Source organism: Mastomys coucha, unplaced genomic scaffold (assembly GCF_008632895.1).
Source record: "Mastomys coucha isolate ucsf_1 unplaced genomic scaffold, UCSF_Mcou_1 pScaffold4, whole genome shotgun sequence".
Taxonomy (NCBI): domain Eukaryota; kingdom Metazoa; phylum Chordata; class Mammalia; order Rodentia; family Muridae; genus Mastomys; species Mastomys coucha.
The window spans coordinates 48,654,076-48,668,872 of NW_022196910.1; the positions used below are offsets into that span (position 1 = coordinate 48,654,076).

The 14,797-nt window shown below is 43.3% G+C and overlaps 1 protein-coding gene across 1 annotated transcript in view; it reads right to left on the minus strand.

Annotated features, from left to right (window-relative positions):
- Positions 1-979: 979 nt before the first annotated feature.
- Positions 980-14,797, minus strand: part of Tbk1 (TANK binding kinase 1) — a 38,309-nt gene continuing 24,491 nt past the window's right edge. The window contains exons 10-21 of the mRNA XM_031350450.1: positions 14,212-14,270; positions 13,791-13,882; positions 11,448-11,549; positions 10,117-10,195; positions 8,158-8,279; positions 7,989-8,065; positions 7,286-7,325; positions 6,656-6,757; positions 6,449-6,545; positions 5,797-5,903; positions 5,520-5,591; positions 980-1,798 (exon numbers count right to left, since the gene is read on the minus strand). Coding sequence (XP_031206310.1) covers positions 1,747-1,798; positions 5,520-5,591; positions 5,797-5,903; positions 6,449-6,545; positions 6,656-6,757; positions 7,286-7,325; positions 7,989-8,065; positions 8,158-8,279; positions 10,117-10,195; positions 11,448-11,549; positions 13,791-13,882; positions 14,212-14,270 — 1,001 coding nt within the window. The 3' untranslated portion in view covers positions 980-1,746. The remainder of the gene's footprint in view (positions 1,799-5,519; positions 5,592-5,796; positions 5,904-6,448; positions 6,546-6,655; positions 6,758-7,285; positions 7,326-7,988; positions 8,066-8,157; positions 8,280-10,116; positions 10,196-11,447; positions 11,550-13,790; positions 13,883-14,211; positions 14,271-14,797) is intronic.

The window sequence follows — 14,797 nt, forward strand, 5'->3', positions numbered from 1 at the left end:
ACCTTAAAGGATGTTTTTTTTTTTTTTTAAAAAAAAGATTTAATTCTTTATTATTTTATGTATGAGTACATTGTAGCTGTCTTCAGACACACCAGAAGAGGGCATTGAGTCCCATTACAGATGGTTGTGAGCCACCATATGGTTGCTGGGAATTGAACCCAGGATCTCTGGAAGAGTAGTCAGTGTACTTAACTGCTGAACCATCTCTCTAACCCAAATTTAGTTAGTGCAGCATGAAGTCTGTGCTGTGTTATTCTGTTTATAAGGACAGCACCACACATTCATGTCTAACACTAAGAACACAAGACTGGCTCTTTCATGGTAACTTGTGGACTGAAGACATGGCTAAGATGTGGCTCAGTGGTGGGATGTGGTTCAGCAGTGGGATGTGGTTCAATGGTGGGATGTGGTTCAGTGGTGGGATGTGGTTCAGCAGTGGGATGTGGTTCAATGGTGGGATGTGGTTCAGGGGTGGGATGTGGTTCAGGGGTGGAATGTGGTTCAGCGGTGGGATGTGGCTCAGTGGTAGGATGTGGTTCAGTGGTAGGAAGTGGTTCTGCGGTGGGATGTGGCTCAGGGGTGGGATGTGACTCAGTGGTGGGATGTGGTTCAGCTGTGAGATGTGGTTCAGCGGTGGGAAGTGGCTCAGTGGTGGGATATAGTTCAGTGGTGGGATGTGATTCAGTGGTAGGATGTGGTTCAGTGGTGGGATGTAGCTCAGTGGTGGGATGTGGTTCAGCAGTGGGATATGGCTCAGTGGTAGGATGTGGTTCAGTGTGGGATGTGGCTCAGTGTGGAATGTAGTTCAGTGGTAGGATGTGATTCAGTAGTAGGATGCGGCTCAGTGTGGGATGTAGTTCAATGGTGGGATATGGCTCGGTGTGGGATGTGGTTCAGTGGTAAAGCAATCAGTTCCCTGATTTAAACACAGTCACAGACCATTTTGTACCTCTAACTAGATGTACAAAAGCACACAAGCTTTACATTAAAATTGAGAAATTTATTTTTTTCATGAAATAGTAAGCAGAATTTTTCATGAAATAGCAGAATTAAAGTACAGAAATATACATCTTAAGACAACTGAAATGATACTAGGATCTGAATGACAGTTGCACATTCATGACCAAAGGAAAAATGAATAGTTTAAACAATTAATTCACTTTAAAGTTTTTGCTCAATATTTCACCTGAAATTAAACATACAAGGAAAACTGAGATTTGGGCACCTCGTCAAATGAAATAATGCCACTCCATCCTTGTCAGAGGAACCGACCATAGTAAAACCGTGGTTTGGTTCCCATCACAAAGCCCTGTGTTTCCTACATTTACAACTGTGTCAACTATGATTCCTTTCAAAATGTTAAGGATGCCAGTTCAAAAAATACTTTCTTTAGGCACCAAGCAATAGACTTCTCCAGCCTCATGTAAAGAATTAGGGAGAGCACCCCAAAGCACTGGCTGGTCATGGCTTTCTTCTACAGCTCGCTGAGGTCAATCTGTCTTGGTTACTTACAGCAGCCAAAAATTCATATATATATATATATATATATATATATATATATATATATATACACATACATACATATATATATATATATATGCATATGTATTTACAAACTGTACATATTTACATGACCTCATCAAATACTGAATTGTAGAAATAAGAACACCATTCACAAAGGCGTTCATTTCGTGCCCCAGTGTTATCTTCTTGTGCAAACTAGAACTTCCCAGACTCCCTAGGAAGCTAAAGACAGTCCACATTGCGGAGGCCACCATCCATTGTTAAAGACCCAAACCTAAAACACAAAATGAGAAGAAAGGTAATCTTAGTAGATGCACTCATTTGCTCTCCAGGGTTCCCCTATGTCTTTGGGACTCAATGTAGGATCCTCATGTATGCTGGGAGAGAACTCCATCAATGAACCATACCTCAATTCTTTTTTTTTTTTTTCGAGACAGGGTTTCTCTGTGTAGCCTTGGCTGTCCTAGAACTCACTCTGTAGACCAGGCTGGCCTCGAACTCAGAAATCCACCTGCCTCTGCCTCCCCATACTCCAATTCTTGACATCCCAACAATACTCTAGAGAATTACAGAATAGATTTCAGAAGAATGGTTCCTCCTCAGGCACACAGCGAGAGGTCAGAGGACGGCTGTGGAGCCCATTCTCTCCATGTACCTGGAACGTGGTTTGGGGACTGAAGTCAGGTCACCAGGCTTGCACTCAAGAGCCTTTATCTGCTGCTCACCTTGCTGGCCATGGAATAGTTTTTAAAGAATTTTTAAAGAATTTAAGCAACTGTGATTTGGTCTATTTCTTACAGAAAAGTGGTGTTATGATATGAAACAATATAATTATTCCCAAGCTTAAAAACTAAAACAAAAACCCTTCTTGGGGATGGAGATGTGGCTCAGCAGTTAACAAGCACTGGCTGCACTTGCAGAGGACCCTTGTGGATTACCAGCACTGACATGGTGGCTCATAACCATCTGTGATTCCAGTTTCAGGGAATCCAATCCCTTTTCTGACTTCTGCACCATGGTACTCATGTGGAGGCCAGAGGACAACTGTGGGCATTAGGCCTCTCTTTCTACTATGCAGGTTGTCAGGCTTGTGGCAAGTGCCATCTCCCTGACCGGGGAACATTTTTAGGAGAAAATGGGAATGAATGAAGAAACTGTTTAAAGTAATTAAAAAAGTGTTATAAGAATTGAAGCTTGTTTTGTTTAGTGAAATAGTGAAAAGACCTGTATGATAAGAACTTCCAATCTGAAGAAAGAAACTGAAGAAGATCTCAGAAGATGGAAAGATCTCCCATGCTCGTGGATTGGTAGGATTAACATAGTAAAAAATGGCCTCCTTACCAAAAGCAATTCACAGATTCAACACAATCCCCATCAAAATCCCAACACAATACTTCACAGACATAAAGCCCAGGATAGCCAAAACCCAGGAATCATCATCCCTGACCTCAAGCTACACCACAGAGCAATAGTGATAAACACTGCATGGCATTGGTAGAGACAGGCAGGTTGGTCAATGGAACTGAATCAAAGACCCACAAATAAACCCACACACTTATGGACATCCAACTTTTAACAGAGAAGCCAAAACCATATTACAGAAAAAAAGAAAGCATCTTCAATAAATGGTGCTGGTCTAGCTGGATTTCTGCATGCAGAACGACACATCTATCTATCTATCTATCTATCTATCTATCTATCTATCTATCTATCTATCTATCTATCGATCTATCTATCTATCACTTTATCTATCACCCTGCACAAAATTCAAGTTTTGTCCAAGCAGATCAAAGACCTCAAAATAAAACTGGATACACTAAATCTAATAGAACAGAAAGTAAGTAATAACCTTGAACTCACTGGTACAAAAGACAGAACACCCATAGTTCAGGCACCAAGATCAACAATTAATGTAAATGGAATCTCATGAAACTGAAAAGCTTTTGTAAGTTAGAGCACACTGTCATCAGGACAAAATGGCAGCCTACAGATTGGGAAAAGATTTTCACCAACCTTACATCTGGACAGTAACTCACCCACAAAACCTTTGACCCAAAATGTGTTTTGCCTATAAGATGTGCAGGGACAAAGATGGAACAGAGACTGAGGGAATGGTCAAACAATAACTGGCCCAACTAGAGACCATCTCATAGGTAAGCACCAATCCCTGACACTATTAACAATACTCTGTTAGGCTTGCAGACAGGAACCTAGCATAACTGCCCTCTGAGAGACTTCACTCAGCAGCTGATGGAAACAGATGCAGAGACCCACAGCCAAATATTAGATGGAGCTCAGAGACTCTTATGGAAGAGTCAGGGGAAGAAGGATTGAGTGACCTGAAGAAGATAGAGACTCTACGGGAAGATCAACAGTATCAACTAACCCGGACCCTTGAGAGCTATCAGAGACTGAAACACTAACCAAAGAACATGCACATACTGGACCTAGGTCCCCACACATATGTAGCAGATGTGCAGCTTGGTCTCCATGCAGGTCCCCCCAAAATGGGAGTGGGGGCTGTCTCTAAAGCTCTTAACTGGCTGTGGAGTATGTTCCCCTAACTGGGTTGCCTTGTCTGGTCTCAGTGGGAGATGTACCAGGGTAGGGTTGATATCCGGGGGTGGGGTAGGGCCTCCCCTTTCTCAGAGAAGGGAAGGGGGGGTCTGGGAGGAAGGAGAAGATATTGGGATATAAAGTGATAAATGTTTTGTTTTAGTGAGGGGTTAAGGTTTCTGAGCCGAAATACAGAGCTCAGAGTGCACATTGCCAGGAGTGTGAAGGATGGGATGTCAGCAGAATGTTCCTTTGGGGAGTAGATGGCAGCCATACTGGTACAGAGGCAGGACCAGGGACCCCATCCTTCTTAACAGACTCATGGATTTACACTACTTTCTGGATATCAGCAGCTTAGAATTCTTTTCTTTTCTTCCTTCCTCTTTCCTTCCTTTCTTGAGACACTGTTTATGTATCCCTGGCTGTCCTGCAACTTGCTATGCAGATCAGGTTGGCCTTGAACTCACAGAGATCCCCATCTTGGCCTCCACAGTGCTGGGATTAAAGACATATAACCACCACAGCCGGCCATATTTAAACATCAAGACACCACATGGCTGCAGAACTACGCCAGCAGGCTACTGTCACTGCTCCCCAGGAAGACGGAGGTCTGGATGACGGGGAGCAGGGGCCTGTGAAGACTCCAAACTAGTCAAGGATAGGAATAAAGAAGCCCATAGAGCACTGACGTTTCAAGAGGTAGGAAGTGGTACCCCTGGACCAGCATGGTGCTATTGGAGGATGACTTCAGGCACCAACCTCGGCACTGAGAGCAGGACACCTGTGTGCATACAGGGTGGGGAGGACAGTATCTCACTAGTCCTGGCTTTCACTGTGTCACACAACCTGAATCTTAGAATTTAAAGCTGGAAATAACCCAGAACTTAACACTTGTATGTACTGACAAGTGGCACCAGACAAAAAGTGCACACCTGACTCATGGGACAAGGTGCACTCAGAGTGCAGGCATACTAAGACACTGAATACAATTATTTCTAGCTCATGTATGTAAGGAATATGAAGTAGACAGAGATAAGTGCTGGGCCTGCAATTGGGCCCCACGTCTACATTTCATTATCTGGAGCAATCCTGCCATCTCAAACATTTCTGATTCAGAACATTTCACTCATGTAACTGAGTATTGTGTGGAGGGGTAGGAAGGGGCCACAAAAATTAGCACAGCAAGAGACTTCTGAATGCATAGCAACCAAAACTTTAGTCAAAACGAAAGCAAAGATGCTCTGGCAGTCCGCACTGCATAACACTCTACTATACCTCTGCCTGTGCTGAGCACCAGCCCCGTGCCCCATGCCCATGTGTGCTGTTTGTAAGGGATCCCTTGCCTTTCATTACTGTACCTTCTGAACAGACAAAGAGCTGCAAGCAGAGCCAGGGCGGATTCAGTCACATGCTACATCCCTGCCAGCCATAGCACCCACCTTTCTAAAATATGATTGTTCTCGGCCAGCTCCTTAACCACACCTTCCATCTCCTCTTTTAACTTCTTCATACTAGATGTATAAAGCAAAGATAGACAAGAAACTTTGGTCAACATCTTAGAATTATGTTCATACTGTTCTATTTTATAATCCAACTGCCCATGAAACAATAGACATCAAGGCACAGTAGACATCAAGAATCCTGAAAGGTAAGGACAAGATTTCAGACCGAAAGGAGAGCAAGTGCACCATTCTGACCTCCCAGAAAGCCTCTTACCCAAGAGTCATCTCCACTAAGGTGTTAGAGCTGGGGTAGATCGGGGCCAGGGCATGCTTGACTCCACTGGAGGCTGCCAACATTTTCTGAGGCAGGGTTTCTTGTAACTACAATGTAAAGCACACGTGTCATCAGACAAGGTATGTACTACCAATCAAGAATTGCTTACTGCTTCAGGATGGCCATGGGATTGGCCAGCACCCACTCCCCAAGGAATGTGAGAAACCCCGTGCTGTCTAGGTGGATGCCTAGCCACTAAGCTACTGCTCAAGTCCAGCTTTAAATTCCTCTTTCAAAACTGTCAATGAAGAATACTGAAATCAACACTCTTTAATAAAAACAATAAAAAGATGAATTATCCCTGTTTGTAATTGTCCAATGGGCCAGTGGGATAGCACAGCAGTGTGGACATCTGCTGTCAAGCCTGTCAACCTGAATGCCATCCTGGAGCTCAGGTGGCAGAGGAGAAATCAGCCCCTGAAAGTTGTCCCCTGGCAAGCACGTGCACACAGTCAGTAGATGCAGTGAGTGTTACTGTAGAGGAAGTGTACACAGGCACACTCGTGGGCCTGCATATCCAGCAGCCACTCTCAGATGCACACCCAGCAGCCCTCCTAGTGCAAAGCCCGTTCCTGTGTCTTGAGGGCTGTACCTCATTAGTGTAGTCTTGATACTTGGACACTTCCTCTTCGATATCAAAACACTGATTAGTCAGCGATAGCAGCTGTTTCCTAAGATGAAGCATCTTTCTGAAAACCAATGAGAGTCAATTAACAAACAGCCTCCTGGAAACTCACTTAAAATACACAGTGCTCTGTACTGCACAGACAAGCACCCATCACCAAGCACAGCTACGTACCTCATCCACTCTTCCGACTTATCTTTAAACGCTTCATATTTTCTAACACATTCATCTGTAAAGTGGGTCATTGCTTTTGTTGCATGGTAATATAATTTTTGTCTGCAAATTAGAAATAACCAGAGGATTTAATGTGACCACTATTTCTACTTCTAATTAAGAATATTAAAGATGAACAAAATTTATGGTTTTTGTGATTATTGTGGGTTTGGAATATTCAGAAACATGAGCTGGAGCTAAGGACAGCTGTGCGCCTTGGAATGTGTGGCTGCTGGGCTCTGCACTGAGCTCCTTTGGAAGACCAGTGTGCTCTTAACCTCCGAGCTGTCTCTCCAGCCCCAAACACTTATTGGCTGAGTTAGTTAAGGTGGTTGTGTGGGCCTCATAGGATTCCTCTTGCTGCCCCCCTGTAAGCACAGCAGAGGCAGAGATAGCGAGTGAGCAGAACAAGGTCTTCCTCCTGTCTCAGTAACCCAAGGGACCAGATGAGTGGACCTGGACAGTGTGCACCCAGAGCAAAAACCTCCAAGAGGCAGAGCCACATCGCATTGTTATTGCAGTTAATCTCAAGAAGCAAAGACATCAAAAGAAGCTCAGCAACAAGACTCTTAGCTCAGTCTGCATACTTACTTATCAAATTTGTGGATCTGTTCTTCATTATAAGCTAGTCCTGAAAATGGGAAAAAGCATACTTTTGTTAATGTAGAGTTGAACATCACATGTAATATTTTCTCCTTTGAGATTACTGCTTTAAAAAGCCTAAGAGTCTGAAGTGGTTATAACAAGTTTGGTACCCACTAGTTATGCATGGCCTGTTGACGTCTTAATTTGGCCAATATAAAGTTATGATTTAAAAATAAAAACTGTCAATATTTAAGTCAGGATATTTTTAATAAAGCTTATATCTCTAGTTTTTTTTTTTTTTTTTTTTTAATTCAATGCTAGCACTTGAGAGGCAGAGGCAGGTAGATCTCTGTGAGGTTAAGTCTGGTATACAGAGCAAATTCCCAGACAACCAGGGCTACACAAAAAAACCCTGTCTCAAAAAACCAAACCCAACCAACCCACAGAACCAGAAGGGCGGCCTGGGCAGTGCAGGGTGACAGGGCTGCTGACTTCAATGTCCTGGGGCCCACTGGGCGGGCAGCCAGTCCCGTGTGCCTGGCCTCCACAATCTACGGTTCATGACCATGATATTAGACATGAAAAGGTTGGTTTGGAAATAGCTTAGTACATTCAACCAAGTGTAGCTGCACACAAAGGAACAGCACGGAACCACCCATGCTTAGAGCTAAGCTTGTGCAGTAGAAGAGCAAAGGGGCAGCTTACTTACTGCGCTCTGCTTTGTCTTTTTTGAACTGATAGTAAATCTCTGTGACGCAATTCAACAGGACTTGTAGTTTTTCTACACTATTTAAGGAAGAAAAACCCACATAAATTATTGGAACTAATGCAACAAACAACAACTAATAGACACACATTACCCACAGGCTGAAACCTACTTCCTGTCTCTTGGATGCGTGCCTTCCTGATGTGCCCAGGTGTCAGCCAGCAATCCCCCAGGAGACAACTTGCTGTTGATATCCTGAAGACTGCTTTCTATTGTTCCCTGAGAACTGGAAAGCTAAATACAACAATGGGTTAGGTCAGAATGCCCAGTCAGAACAACGGACTAGATCCAAATGCCCAATAGAGACAGTTATCCAAGGCTTGTTCTAGGTGTCTGCTGGGCCCCTCATGGATCTCTACATGAGGCTATTCCTGAGAGTGCTAAAGGACCTGCATCAAACCCTTTTAATTACTGTTTTTGTTTGTTTGTGGTGGGGCTGGTGATGTGCTATTTTAAAATTAGAAATTAGAATTTCTATGCTAGGCATTAACTCAAGCAAGTGAGCTGTAACTCCCACCCTTGTTTCTGACTTTTACATTATTAGACCAATGTTTTGAATATCACTTAGAATATATAAAAGTTTCATGGGAAGCAACTTATAACCCTGACACTCTGACATTGTCTATCCACTGAGAAATGCTGCCAGCCGCAAGGCACTGAATGCCATGACCTGTTACCCACCCAGGACTCATCCTTTGGAAAACCACTGTTGTAGATCTAAAGCTACGGAAAGAGCAACTAGAAATCAGCCAACATAGAAGGAGAGATGCAGGCTGCTACTAAGTCCCCTGTGTTTGTGTGCAGCATGAGCAGGGTAAAGGACAGCTTTGGGTGTCACTCTCCTATGCCCTCGACATTTTGAGGAATGTGGCTAGAACTCACCATATGGGCTAAGCAGCTGGCAGCATTCAGGAGCTCCTTCTCTAGCCTGGGGTCACAAATGTGCACCACACCACACCGGTTCCAGGAGACTGGGCTCAGGTCCTATCAACCAATCTATCCAACCCCTAGGCCTTGTTTCCTTAATTAAAAAAGCCTATTAACATTTTCCTTCTTTCTGTGGCTGTGTGGTGTGCACATGCCACAGCACATGTGAGGTGGTCAGACACACTATGGGAATCCACTCAGGGTATTAGGTTTGGCAACAATGATTCACCAAAAAGTCTTGTGGGCCCTCCTTTACATTTTAACTTAATGTCCATTTTATGAATTCCTTAAATGCTACAAAGAACAAATAAAGGCCTCAAGATGGCTGGAGAGATGGCTCAGTGGTTAAAGAGCATATACTGCTCTCCCAGAAGACCAAAGTTGAATTCCCAGCATCCATATCAGGTGCTCACAACTGCCTGTAACTCAGCTCCAGGGGGATTCAAGGCATGATCACCTGTGCACACAAATGTATAGCAACACATATATACATATAATTTAAAAATAATGTAAGTCTTTTAAAAGGCCTTTGTGTAGCCCATCTGGAGTCTCTGGGTAAACAGAGGCAGCCCAGGAGAAATAATCAGCTTTCACAGTACATAACTGTGTGCACTTCTGCTCTAATGAGTTATCCATTCAGACACCTCCTATTTTATGTGCAGCAAACTGTGTTTTAAAATACTGCCTTTTTAGTTATAGAAACAATTCACTGCCTGAGGATTCCAAGTCCTTTTCTTTTTAAGATATGTGTTATTTCAGGATATGCAGTTATTTCTAAGCAAGTGTAAGCACCCACATTTGAGTGTGTGTTAAAGAACCACATGATGAACATCCACAACAGCACTAAGGATTAAAGACAGAGCAAACAAAAATTGCAGAAATGCGCGTGCATGTGTGCATGTGTGTATGTGTGTAACTAAGAAATATATATAGAGAATAATATATAATTATGTATGTTACACATTGCTAACAATATATATTATAAAATAAGACATAATCATATAATCATATATATAGTCTCTAAGAAGGTAAAAGGCAACTCTTTTCTCCAGGGAGCTTTAGAGACACTGCTCAGGTTTCTGCTGGCTCTCAGCAGCAGAGGGGCAGACCATGGTCTGTGGCTGCCAAGGCCCTCAGTACTCACTCTCAGCAGCTTGGTGTGTATGTCTGAAATCTCACCCAGCTCTGCAGCTTCCAGGTTGACCTTCATCAACTTCTCATACCTGTTTGAAAAAGACATCACCAGGAAACAGATGGATGAGGGTAGCAAATGCAGGTTTCATGAAGTTTATGAAATGAACTTTATTATCATGATCATTTAATAAAATGTATTCAAGGTCTATATGCAAAGAGACTCTAAGATCTTTGCTGCCGTCCTGGAGAAGGGATTTCCTGCACTGCTCCCCCTCTGTCTGTGATTTTGGTGAAGCCTGATAAAGTCACACGCTAGTTATTCCTCGCAGCTGCCTGCCCCTGACCTCTGGATCCACACTGCATATGCTCCCACTCCATAGTCTAGTAGTGATCTTAGTCATGAGATGACCTGCCAAGGAACAGGAGGGTTTAGACAGCATACTGTGGCACTGTGTGAACTTCTTCTACCAGGAGGCTGGGGATGCATGCACTGAGATCAGCACAGATGGGCGTCCATTATATATGGACAGATTAGGATAAAATACACAGGGTGAGGTAATTTCAAATCACATTACTGCCAGACAATGATGAAAACACCAACTTTCAGAATGTATGTACATTATTATAAATGTATACACCAGTTATACATACTGACTACATTTACTATATTTCCCTTCAGAATAAATAGTGTATTCTGAAAGGCTATTTAAATTATCATTGTTATAAATACATTCTTAGAGACAAGAATAATAAGAATAAACTAAAAGTCATTGCTAAAATTCTGTAACTTTTTTTTTTTTTTACTTATTAACGTTGTGTGTGCATGCTTGGGGCATGGGCTGTGGCAATGCTAAGGTCAGAGCAAACTGTGGCACTGCTATTCTCCTTCCAACATCTGTGGGCATGGGAGCCAGCACTAGGGTTATGACGTTTGTGTGGTAAGCACCCCCTTACACATCTTACTGGCCCTAAAAGATGTTGTTCCTAAAATTCCAAAAATACTATCAGATGGCTGTCCCAGCAGACCACTGTCCCAGCACACCGCTGTTTCTGAAGCTGCTTCTTACATTCTCTTTCCTGTCAGCTCTGTCTCTCAAGACAGACATGAGGCAGCCCCACCTCCACTGTCCTAATCACAGAAAAGGTGGGGAAGTGCCAACCAGATGACAGACTAACTCCATATGAGAAACCTGCTCTTCTGCCTTGTGAGCTGAAGCAGCCACTAAGGCGGGGCTGCCCCATGAAGGCGCTCTACATGCTGTCCCCTGACTGCTAAAGGTAATTAGAACAGAAACTCCGCTGAGCATTTACACAGGTCCTGACAGGGCGCTGCTCACTCACACTTTCACAGTCTTCTCAATGTTTCTGATGCAGAAATCCAGTGTGATCACAACTTCCGTCTTCTTGTGGACAGTCTCGTTGTAATCATCCTTAACTAGTTCACTGGAAAACAACAGAGCCCCTTAGTCCACGCACTGCTTAAGGGCAGCCACTAACTATAATGAAATTCTATTTTAAACACACTTCATAAATGTTAAATGCCAAGCCACATTTTTTAAGGTCTCCTTAAAAGCATTATCTGTGCCAGGCAGTACTCTAGCCAGCTTGTTACCCTCTTGCAGTGGGCTTAATAGAAGAAAAAAAAGTATGACTCTTCCATACCTGGGGCATTTATACTTCACAGACTATTGCTAGTAATTAGGTTATAGTTTAGAAACCGAAGGCATGAGAATTACAGTAAGGGTCAAACACTGACAATAGTCATGTGACATTTATGTCATTAAGTTGATTTTGCTATTTATGGTACATGTGATCTCTCAAAGAGGACAACACAGTGAACATGTATGAAAAGGCTTCAACTACAACAGCAATCAGCAAACAAGGTCCAAAGTCTGTTTTTTTATGGCCTATGAATTACTTTTAGAGAGATTAGAAATAAAAGACAAAGAGGACATCAGATATGGGTAATGAAACCTAACACACTGAGGGATCCTTTAAAAGAAAACCTGACACAGTGGACTACATGAAAAGCTTTATAAAACATAAACTATAATAAAGGAAAAAAAAAAAGACCCACTGAACCACTGAGCAGTGAGAGAAAAAGAGGAAAAGCAAGTGCCGTTCGTATTGGCATATTCTAGACACACACCAAACACCAGCCTCAGCACTAAGCTACCCTGAGCACAGAGCTTTCTGCAACAGCCTGTGACCACATGAAAGTTGCTATAGGCACAAGGCTGTATGCTTTGTTTGACACAACACTAGTCACAGGAAAGAAACCCAAGATATTAAGACCAGCCAAAATAGCAAAATGCCTGTAGTCCTAGCACCTGGGAGGTAGAGGCAGGAAGATCATGGATTCGAGACCAGTCTGGGCTACATGGCAAGGCAGCAGCTCAAAACCAAGAGCCAGGAATAGGGATGATCCAAGAGTACAAGAATGAATGCAGGTAAGCATCTATAGACTGGCACAAGCAACAACAGTGAGCTGAGCACAGGAAAGCATGCCTTTTGGCATCAAGGTCACACTGCATGTCTGCAGGACGCACAATCAACAAATGATGTGCACAGCCACAGCACAGTTCTTGAAGGAAAGATGGGGGAGGAGGGAAGAGAGAAGAAGGGAGGAGTGAGGAGAAGAAGAAGAAGAAGAAGAAGAAGGGGAGGTGAGAGGGGAAGGGGGATGGAGGCCAGGAGTCAACCACCAGTGTCTTTCCTCCACTACTACCATCTTTCTTTTTTCAGAAGGGTCTTTCTCTGAGACCTGGGTCTTGCAAATTAGGCTGGCTGGCCAGAAAGGCTGAGTGACCCACGTGTCTCTTGCCTTCTCAGTAGTGGAATTATACACCTATGCCACTGTGCCCCCACTTCCCTTGTTAAAAAAAAATTACGGGTTCCAAGGATGGACCTCAAATCTTCATTCTTGCGAGCACTTTACCATCTAAGCTGTATCTCCAACCTAATAATTTTATTTCCTAAAGTAATTTTCAGGAGGGGAATACTTGACTAGATCAGTCTGTTTTAGAATAACTATACTACATGATTAATAACACATTTTTAGACTGCTGGTCAAGATGAGAAGGTACTTGGAGGTATGCTTCCAGGTTCATGAATGTCTAAAATAGACAGATTTAAGCAGACAAGGGGTATTAGTGATGTGTAAGAGTTGCAGGCGTGGAAGTAAAAGCCACTGGGCACAGGACTTCTGAAGTGACAGGATGGTCTGATCTCAGTAGGACTGGCTGCCATCACCATGTGCCACACTGTACATTTTAAATGGGTAAACTATATAGTTATGAATTATAGCTCAATAGTTCTATTATAAAGGAGTGTGCATGCAAAGGTAGGAAGTGGAGGAAGACTGTGGGCCTAATCCCTAGAAAACTGACTATCTTAGATTATGTCAATGAAAAAGTCTTCCAAGAGAGCAAATGAGCACCTGCCAAGGTCTAAGAGGACTGCATGCTTCACAGAGCCGTGTGGGTTTACAATTCAGTCTGTCCTGTAGGTCTCTAGGTAACTGTAGAAAGTCAACAAAAATAATGATGACTGTTCTGAAAAGTGAAAGGTGACCAAGTCAAGCCTGGACCCACCTGCCTGCAGCGGCAAAGGGGTGTGCTGCTGGACCTTGGTTTACTGAGTCAGGGGGAAGAACGCTTTTCGGATTGCAGTTTTGTTACTTACATCAACCACCGTACCCCCTTTCGCATTAATTCTTGATAGAGCAGCAGGGTACTAGCAGTTCTACAGGCGTAGCACACAACCCCCGTCACTGCCTAGTGAGAGACAAAGTTAGGATTTGCTGCTGACAGGGGACAAGGTAAGAGAAACTTAAAACATTGCAGGCTTTTATATTTTCACCAGGGAAATAAACTCCCAATGTCTGACAGCTAGACAGATGTAGCTATAATAAACATTCCAGCTATTAACACTATATAAGCATGTTTCAATGGAGAGCATTTCCTCTTACTGAGTTCAACAAAGGAAACTAGAATGTGAAACAACTTGGAATGGGTAATACTTTAAAACAACATTTTCCTAAGTCACACATAAAGACATAGCACACTGATTACTGCGCCTACTTTTAACTCATCAAAACACTAACCTTGGCCATGCTGGCGTCCCCATCCAGATCATAGCGTGGATGTATTTTAGGTAGGGAAACTGAAATGTGAAGTAGAAGACTTAGAATTAGAAATAAGAATGCCTGGATAAATGATTGTATTCTTTACATGGCATGAAGAATATCTAAATTACATGTGGGAGGCAATTTTCTCGGGTCCTCTCCACAGCTTTAGAGAAGAGAAAGCTAGGGAGATGCTGGGTGGCTGAGCTAGAACACTTGATGTGCAGTTGTAAGGCCGGAGCTCAGACCCAGCACCCATGTGAAAAGCTGCAAGTGCAGTAGGTGTGTGTGTGTGTGTGTGTGTGTGTGTGTGTGTGTGTGTAATCCTCGTGCTGATGGGGAGTAATCCTCGTGCTGATGGGGAGGAGACTGGTAGATCCCCAGTCTGCTGGCTAGCCTGCTCAGCTGAAAAATGACAAGTTCAGTTACATGAGAGACCTTGTATCAAGGGGCTAGGCAGAGAGGACAGAGCTAAGTCCTTCTTTGGCCTTCCGCCATTCGGTATGCATCTTTACATGAGCTCGCGTGTGCGCACGCGCACACATGCCTCACCCCCATATCAGCT